The sequence below is a fragment of the Chrysochloris asiatica genome, unplaced genomic scaffold, assembly GCF_000296735.1.
Source record: "Chrysochloris asiatica unplaced genomic scaffold, ChrAsi1.0 scaffold00097, whole genome shotgun sequence".
In the NCBI taxonomy this organism is placed as follows: domain Eukaryota; kingdom Metazoa; phylum Chordata; class Mammalia; order Afrosoricida; family Chrysochloridae; genus Chrysochloris; species Chrysochloris asiatica.
Genome location: NW_006408615.1, coordinates 7572977 through 7583314, shown reverse-complemented (window position 1 = coordinate 7583314; position 10338 = coordinate 7572977). Strand labels below are relative to the sequence as shown.

At 40.8% G+C, this 10338-nt stretch overlaps 1 protein-coding gene across 1 annotated transcript in view; it reads right to left on the bottom strand.

Annotated features, from left to right (window-relative positions):
• Nucleotides 1-10338, bottom strand: part of PNPLA5 (patatin-like phospholipase domain containing 5) — a 41737-nt gene that overhangs the window by 4979 nt on the left and 26420 nt on the right. Inside the window, exon 5 of the mRNA XM_006866899.1 lies at nucleotides 1186-1242. Within this exon, the coding sequence (XP_006866961.1) occupies nucleotides 1186-1242 (57 nt within the window). The remainder of the gene's footprint in view (nucleotides 1-1185; nucleotides 1243-10338) is intronic.

Here is a 10338-nt window from a genome sequence, read left to right as displayed (position 1 = left end):
CAATCAGTCGGCCAGACAGTTGTCTTCCAGACATACACATAGACTTATACACAAATACACACACTTATACATATAGATAAATATTCACATACTCTTATACACACATGCATAAGGCACATGTACATGCACACAACACACACATGCTCAGACACATACACACAAACACATCTGCCTACATACAACACACATATACACACACCTACACAAAAATACACACATGCATATACATAGAACACATGCACACAAGCATACACAAATATATATATATATGCATACTCACAAACACATCTGTATATACAACACACATGCACACAAACACACAAATACATATACACATACAAACACAAACACAATCACATCTGTATATACAACACACACGCAGTACACATGCACATGTACACACACATACATGCCCGCATACATACCCATGCACACATGGCACAATCCAGCATACATTCACACACAAATATGTTCATGCACACATAATACATATGTACCTATATGCACATTAACACACACACATATGCTCACATATGCACACACTCCAGCACACCTATATACACAAAACACCTTTTCTTGTACACATGTATACATATATGCACACACATTTGCACACACACACAGTTGCACACATGATATATATGTGCATATATACACATGCCCACACATACATACACTCACACAAACACACTCACGTGGCTACAGGCATACATGCATACAAACACATATGCACACCCACAGGTACTCACACACACACACACACACACACACACACACACACCCCTCCTGCCACACTGAATTGCTGCCCTTCAGGCACCGATCTCAGAACCTTGTGCTTCCTCTCGTCCCTCCGCCAGGGTTGTCCTTTCACTGCCCCTTCTCCTAGATGTATTCTCCACATCTGACCTGGCAGTGCATCTATCACCACCTCCAGGAAGCCCACCTTGTCTCCCAGGCTGGTCAGATGCTTCTTAGGGCCCCCACATCACTGGACATCCCTCCTTGACTGCACCCTCTTGCTAGGTGATCTCTCTGGGTCTGTCCCCTGGGTGTGGAACTTCTCTGGGTCCCAGCATCCAGCTAAGACAGACACAGAACATCTCACAGGCAGCATCTCCTGGTGCTCACAGCATGTGATCCCCATGAGGGCTCCCTCAGCTACCTACCATGGGACATACCACCTACCCCGTCTCTCCAGGAATCTCAGTGCGTCCAGGTAGCCTTGTCTGCAGATGTTGGCCACTGTCTGAAGGAACACGGGTCGGGGGAGAGATGTCTGTCTTCAACTGGAGGTGATCCAGCCCAGCCTACACTTCCCAACTGATCCCTCAGCAGGACTCAGGGGCCCAGAGACCCCAGCACTTGTCAAGACCACAAGCAGGACAGATGCACCCATAAAGATTCCCTCAGTACCCCACTTCACTCCTCCCCAGTCCCCTGACCAGGTGGCCCAGCTCCACCCACACCCCTCTCCTGCCTCAGTTTCTCCATCTGGAAAATGAGACAATGAGGCCTGACCCAGGACAGCTGGGACACCAGCACAGGTCACTGGCCCCTTGGCCACTTGATGCTCATTTCCAGGACTGGCCTGAGAGTGGCAGAGCATCCAGGAGCCCAGCCCTGTCCATCTCCATGGGAGACCTGCGGGCAGAAGGGCCAGATCCAGGAAGGAGATCTGTACCCTCTTGCTGTGGGACCTCTGGTCGCTGACCAGCTTCCCTAGAGCCTGTTTACTGGTCTGTAAAATGGGACAGATATCTTCTGTGCCCCCAACCCAGGGATGTGAAGAAGGCCAAAGTAAATGAATAGGACTTTGTTTTGCAAAGTATAAAGTAGAAGGCCAACACAGGAGGAGGGAGGCATAGGGGATCATGGGGGAGGAGATCAGTGTGATGATAATCTGCTGTCACATTACCCATTTTTCCAGAAAAGAAAAAAATAGAATATTTGTCATCAAGTTGACTTCATACATGTCAGAGTAAAACTGTGCTCCATGACGTTTTAGAGCTAGATCAACAGGGCTTACTTCAGAGACACCTCTGGGTGGATTTGAATTGACAATCTTTCAGTTAGCAACTGAGCACATTACTGAGAAGCAAAGAACTGGAAATGTCCATCTGGTTGATATGGATTAAATTGTGTCCCTCAAATATATGCACTGTAAATCCTAACAACTATACCTGTGGTTATAAACTCATTTGGGAATGGGGTTTCTTTCTTACCTTAATGAGATAATCCATGTTGGGTATGTCTTAGATCAATCTCTTTTGAGATATCAAAGAGCATATGAAGCAGACAAGAAAGCAGAGATGAGGGAAGACAGATGCCATGCCATATTAGCTTTCCAAGGAACCAGAAGCAGAGACAAAACTTTCCTCTACCGCTGGCACCTTGAATTGAGACTTCTAGCATCCTAAACTTTCAGGCCACCACTCGTCTGTCATTTTTGCATATTATAGTGGCCTGTGTGTTGCTTGGTGAATAGGTTTCAGCTTAGTTTCCAGACTGACACAGACTAGGAAGAAGAACAGGTGGACTGCTTCTGAATGGCTAGCCACTAAGACCTTATGAACAACAGTGGAATATTGTCAGATAAAGCACCTGAAGATGAGTCTCTCAGATTAGAAGATCCTCGAAATATGACAGGGCAAGAGTTGTCATTATAAAGTAGAGTTGACCAGAATGACTCGAATGGAGCAAGGCTTTCAAGAACCTTCATTTGCTGCTGGAGCACAAATCAAAATGAGAAGAAACAGCTTCACATACCCATAAGTAATCAGAACATGGAATGTACAAAGTGTGAATCTAGGAATATTGGAAGCTGTCAAAAATAAGTGGAGCACATAAATATCAATTTCCTAGGCATTAGTGAGTTGAAATGGACTGGTGTTAGCTATTCTGAATCAGATAATTCTCTGGTCTACGATGCCAGAAATGTCAAATTGACAAATAGCATCACATTCATCATCAAAAAGAACAGTTCAAGGTCGATTTTGAAGTACACTGCTATCTGTGATAGGATAATATCCATATGCTTACAAAGAAGACCAGTTAATATCACTATTATCCAAATTTACACACCAACCACTAAAACCAGTGATGATGAAATTGAAGAACACTACCAATGTCTTCTCTACTATTCATAAGGTTTTCAGTGACTAAATATTCAGAAGTAGTTCATCGCTCCTTCTTCCTAGTCTGCCTTCATCTGGAAGCTCATCTGAAATCTGTCCACCATGGGTCACCCTGATGATATTTCAAATACTGGTGGCATAGCTTCCTGAATCACAGAAACTCACAAGCCACCACAGTACGACAAACTGACAGACAAGACGGCCAAACTTCATCCCTCATACTTTGGACGTATTGTCAGGAGGGACCAGTCGCTGGAGAAGAATATCATGTTTGGTAAGGTGGAGGGTCAGAGAAAAAGAGGAAGACCCCCAACAAGATGGAATGGCCAAGTGGCAGCATTGATGGACTCAAGCATGGCAGTGTTTTGTTCTGCTGTGCATAAGGTCGCTATGAGTCAGTACCGACTCTATGGCACCTAACAACAAGAACAACCAACCATCTTCAGTCTGGTGTTGACCAAACATGCAATCAAGATGCATTGTTAATTATTGGTGATTGAAACAAAGAAGAAGGTCCAATAGTTGGAAAATATGGCTTTGTCTATAGAACTGATGCTGTTGTTGTTGTTGTTAAGTGCTGTCAAGTCAGTTCTGACCCATAGCGACCCTGTACAGGGTTTCCGAGGGTGTAAATCTTTACGGGAGTAGAAGGCCTCATCTTTCTCCCGCGGAGTAGCTGGTAGTTTAGAACTGCTGACCTTGCGGTTCACATAGAGATCGCATAATAGAATTTTGTAAGATCAATGACTTCTCCATTGGAAATACATTTTGTAAGTAACATAAAAGATGACTGTACACATGGACCTCACCAGATAGAATACACAAAAATCAAATTGACTACATCTGTGGGAAGAGAAGGTAGAAATGACAAATTCAGGTCAGAGGCAGAATGTGGAACAGTTTGCCAATTGCTCATATGCAAGTTCAGCCAAAGCTGAAGAAAATTCAAACAAGTCCACAAGAGCCGAAATATGACCTTGAGTATGTCTCACCTGAATTTATAGACCATTTCAAGATTTGACGCCTTAGACACTAATGACTGAAGACCAGAAGAGTTGTGGGATGACATCAAAAACATCACAAAAGAAGTAATCAAAAGGTCATTAAAAAGACAAGAAAGAAAGAAAAGACAAAAGTGGATGTCAGAAGAAACTCTGAAATTTACTCTTGAATATAGAGAAGCTAGATGAAATGGAATAAATGAAGTAAAAGAGCTGAATAGAAAATGTCAAAGAGCAACTCGAGAAGACAAAATCGAGTATTATAATGAAATGCGGCAAATATCTGGAGTTAGAAAACCAAAAGGAAAGACTGCTCAGCATCTCTCAAGCTGAAAGAACTGAAGAAGAAGAAGAAAAAAAAAAATGAAGCCTCAACATACAATATTGAAGGATTCTGTGAACAAAATATTGAATGAGACAGAAACCATCAAAAGAAGATGGGAGGAATACAGAGTCATTGTAGCAAAAATAATTGGTCTATACTCAAATACTTCAAGAGATAACATACCACCAAGAACCCATGGGGCTGAAGTCTAAGTTGCACTGAAGGCACTGGTTAAAAACAAGACTCCAAGAATTGATGGAGCACAAGTTGAAATCTTTGAACAAACAAATCTTTGAGCAGCACTGGAGGAGATAACACATCTATGTCAAGAAATCTGGAAGACAACAATCTGGCCAACTAATGGTAAGAGATCCATATTTGTGCCAATTCCAAAGAGAGTTGACCCAATGGAATGTGGAAATCATTACTACAGATGCAAGTAGAATTTTTCTTAAGATAATTAAAAAACAATTTGCAACAATACAAAGACAGATAACTGCCAGAAATTCAAGCCAAATTCACAAGAAAAACAGAACTAGGAATATCATTTCTGACATCAATTGAATGCTGGTTGAAAGCATAGAATACCAGAAAGATGTTTATTTCTGCTTTATTGATTATTCAAAGGGTTTTGATTAGGCATATCATGATAAACTATCGATAAAATTGCCAAGAACAGATATTCCAAAACACTTAATAGTGCTCATGAGGAACTTGCATGCTGACCAAGAATTCTTTGTTAGAACAGAACAAGGGGACTCGGAATGGTTTCAGATCAGGAAAGGTGGGTGTGTGTCAAGGGTGTATTCCTGCACCATACTTATTCAATCTGTATGTTAAGCAAATCATGTGGAAATTTTGATTATATGAAGAGGAATGTGGCATCAGGAATGGAGGACGATTCATTAACAGCCTGCAAGATGCAAATGACACAACTTTGCTTGCTGGAAAGAAAAGGGACTTAAAATACTTACAGATAAAGATCGATGATTACAGCTTTCAGTACGGATTGCATCTCAATATAAAGAAAACAAAAATCTTCACCACTGGACCAATAAATACTATCTTTATAAATGGAGAAAAGGTTGATGTTGTCAAAGACTTCATTTTGCTTGAATCCGTAATCAACATTCATGGAAGCAGCAGTCAAGAAATCAAATGACATAGAATTGCATTAGGCATATCTGCTGCAAAAGACTCTTTAAAGAGCAAATACATCAGTTTAAGGACTAAACTGTGCCTGAACCAAGCACAAATAAAAGTTGGACAGTAAATAAAGAAGACCAGAGAAGAATCGATGCATTTGAATTATGGTGTTGGCGAAGAATAGTAAAAGTACCGTGGACTGCCAGAGAACAATCAAATTTGTTCTGGAAGAAGTACAGTCAGAATGTTCTTTAGAATACAGGATGGCAACACTTCATCTCTCATACTTTGGACATATTATGAAGAGGGACCGCTTCCTGAAGAAGGACATCATGCTTGATGAAGTGGAGGGCCAGCAAACAGGAAGAGGACCCCCCCAGTGAGATGGACTGACTTAGTGGCAGCAGCAAGGGGCTCAAACATAACAATTGTGATAATGGCACAGGACCACACAGTGTTTCATTCTATTTTGCATAAGGTCGCTATGAGTCTGAACTGACTTGATGGTACATAACAGCATCACATGGAAGACCAGTTAATACCATAATTATTCCAATTTATGCACCAAACACTAAAGCCAATAATGATGAAATTGAAGAATTCTACCAAATTCTTCAGTCTGCAATCGATCAAAAATCCAATCAAGATGCATTGATAATTATTGGTGATTGGAATGCAAAAGTTGGAAACAAAGAGGAAGGATCCAGAGTTGGAAAATATGGCCTTGTTGATAGGAATGACCGTGGAGATCACATCACAGAATTTTGTAAGACTTTCTTCCCCTTTATTATATTGTTTTCACTGTGTGCTTGTTTGTTTGTTCTGTTTTGTTTTCTCCATTTGCCCCACCCAACAGGAGAGAGCAGCCATGTTCCTGCAGCCCAACCACAACCATAAATTCTATAGTTCTACCCACTGGACAACAGCCAAAATCATCTCCTATATAACCTAATCAGTGGACATCAGTCAACACCAGCCAACCCCACCTTAAACTGAGATACAAAAATGGTGACTAGAAAATGGTGCACATGCTTCAATTCTCTGATCATACCCACAAGGAGACAGTTGGTGACAGCCTAAGAACACACCAACATATAATCATCAATTAAATACAAATACAATGACACTACAATGTCTCAGAGACAAAAGCTGATTTTAGCACACAAGGAAACGAGAGAGTGGTTCAAATAGATGGCCAAAATGCAGAGACAGAAAACATTTCTGAGGAAGAAAAGGTAATGGAACTACCTGAAAAAGAATTCAAAAGAATGATAGTTAGGTATCTTCAACAGATTGATAGAAAGATGGAGAAAAGCAAGAAAAAAACAGAAAAAAAACTTCGTAAGAATTTAAGAAAACATTACAAGAACAAACAGACAAAATAAATACAAGCTTTGAAACAATACAAAATCTGCAAATAAGAATCCAGAAAATTAATACTAAAATCTCAGAAAGTATAAATAGTAATTTCAGAAAGATCTGGACAGTACACTTAGAGGGGAAAGGAGTAGATCTGAACGACTAAAAGCCTAAATTAGTGATCTTAAAGATAAATATCCCAATCTTGTAAACTAGAAGACAAATTAGAAAAAATGGCAGAAAGCCTAAGGTTTATGAGAGACACCATAAAAAGGAATAACTTACAGGTGATCAGAATTGCAGAAAAGAGACAATAAAAAGTGTGGAGAAAATTGTCTAAGAGTGGCTGGAAGAAAACTTTCCTAACATCATGCAACACAAGAAGATAACCATTCAAGAGGCTGAACGAATGCCAAACAGGATAGATCCCAAAAGAAAATCACGGAGACATATCATAATCAAATTTTACAAAACCAAAGACAAGAAACGAATCCTGAGAAAAGCTTGGGTAAAACAAAAAGTTATCCACAAAGGAGAGCCGGTAAGACTAAGCTCTGATTTCTCAGCAGAAACCACACAGGCAAGAAGACAAGAGATGGCAAATACAAAACTCTGAAAGAAAAAAATTGACAACCAAGAATCATGTACCCAACAAATCTGTCCCTCAAATATAATGGCAAAATTAGGACATTTTAAGGTAAACATAAATGAAAGGAGTGTGCAATAACCAGACCAACTTTACAAAAAAATACCAAAGGCATTTTTGGCTTTCTGGACTGAGAACCAACAACATCAGAAAACAATCTGTGATTAACATACATGACAACATCACCCAGAACTCAATCCAGATATGGAAGTATTGAAAGTAAAACAAACTTTGTTGTTGTTAGGTGCTATCAGTCGGTACTGACTCATAGTGACCCTATGCACAACAGAATGAAACACTACCTGGTCTTGGGCTAACCTCACAATTGTTGCCATTCTTGAGCCCATTAATGCTGCCACTTGTTACTTTTTTTTTTTTATAGTGTTTTTATTGTGGATTGAATGAAAGTTTACAGGGTAGATCATCAGTTTTACATTCAACAAATCATACAACTTGTTTCATCACAATGATTACATTTCCCTCCATGTACCATCAGTAACAGTATTTCTCTCTATTCACTTCACCTCTTTTTTTAAAAAACAACGATATTCAGGCATATAGAATAGTCTATACTACCAAAGGGCACATTCTGCAAGTCTGCCTCATGGCCACCAGCTCTTAGTCCCTCTCTTCCTATGAATCTAGAGTCCTCAGCCATGCCCATTCTCTATTCTCCATGTCCCCATCTCTGCCTCCATCTCTGGTGTCACTGCTTCTCTAGATAAGGGCCCGCATTCCACTTGTGCTCTTCTCCCCTGATGGTCCAAGGATCCTTTGTTTCTGGACTGAAAGATTAACTGCTCCCCCATTTTTGTTACAAAACTTCTACCTTTATAATTGTGACAGTCACAATTAGTCATGATAACCATTACTCACTATTGAATCATAAGAATCTTATCCCCATCTCTTTTATCCAGACCTATCTAGAGGAGCTCTGATAGCGTAGTGGTTATGAACTGGGCTGCTAATCTCATGGTAGGCAGTTCGAAACTACCAGCTGTTCCATGGGAGAAAGATAAGGCTTTCTGCTCCCATAAAGATTTATAACCTCAGAAACCCTGTACAGACTTGCTGAGTTGGAACCGACTCCACAGCACATAACAACAATCTAGACAAGATGACAACTATTCAGTGGGGACTCTTTCTCTGCCCCCCCTACTCTTAAATTAAACTCTCTATTGAAACCTTGTAAGCCAGTCACTTTGTGCCTTTATTGCCCCTTCATTTTAGGTAGCCAGTGTCTAAGTTGCCCATCCCTATCTACCCTGTATACAGAGGGGATAGCTTTAAGACTACTTTCAGCTCTGTTGAGCTACAACCTCCATGAATATAGGTCAAGTTCATCAAATTGTAGCAATTTACCCTTGTTTACTTTATCAAAAATTGTTTTCTTTTTTATCTTCCTCTAGTCGAGTTCTGATTATCAATCCATTGAGGCTAGATCAAATGGGTACTATCTGCAAACTTGGATGTTCTTATGCATCTCCCCTCACTTCTTATCAGCTGGATGCTTCACTCTTAGCTCTAGCCCTCTGTGACTATGTCCTTGTCCATGGGCTCAGGTGTTCCCAGGTCTCACCACATATTGGACAAACAGCCCTTCCTCTTCTCTCTCTCATTTCCAGGACAACAGGAGTCGATGGACTGTGGTTGAACTCAGCACATTTCTTCATTGCTGCCTTTCTCCCGCTTCCACTCACCAGTAGACCAACATGCTCTCCAGCAAGCTTACATGCCTGCTCATGTGTTCCCTTTGTGTTTCGGTCTTAGAGGGGGTTTTGTCCTGAAGGAATTTGAATGTTTGCCTTGATGGCTTCCCGGTGAACAGTTTGCTTATTCTTTCAGTAGCCAGTCGTACTGCTTTGTTGTTTTCCTGAAGATGCATCTTCTGTCACTCTAGTTGTTCCAGGCTGGTTTGCTTCTCCTTTCTATTGGTAATGTTCCACCTCAGAAGGTTCTGGATGGGATTCAGGATTCCAACTAATGTCCTATACTCTGCAAAGGCTCCACAAGAGGCCTGTTTTACTGGGCAAGTTCTAGAACCCCTTTTAGGTATTCCAATCATTTATAGGCTGAAAACAGGTTTACAAGTTTTCTGTAATCATGTTTCCTGACATTCCTTTCTATCCCACTCAAGTGTCTGTTTTACAACAGTAGACAAGGGAAATCAATATTCATAAGACAGTAAAGCATCTTAGCATTATTTCCCCTTTTCAAACTATGCCTAGATCCCTGTATCACAGAGCCTTGCTGTTCCAAGGTTAAGGATGCATCACCTGTCTCAGTGCTTCCCTATCTACCTTGTTCTTCTACCTCCTTGCCCTTCTTGTATTGCCCTCCCCAACACTCAAACTATGATGTATCTGCCGTTACCCTGTGCTCTACCGTTGCCTCTCTCCACCTCCTCCAAATCCTTCCAACCCAACCCTACCATTGTGGTTGCCTTATATTTCTTTAACTTTTCCCTCCATGTAAGACAATCTGTACTGTAATTTACCTGACCGTCCCACCACCTAGATCTCTGTTCCTCTGTGTTTACCTTCTTTCACATTGTAATTGTTTGGATCATACACTGACCTTCCAGATCCTCTAAATATGTTCTTATAGTTTTATTCTGCTCTCGACTCTTCCATTTGTTGATTGAGTTCAGGGTGATGCTGCCACGTATGTCAATCTCTAGTTGTTGTCTGTTCTTGTTGGTTCTCTGTCCACAGAACTTCTTTTAGG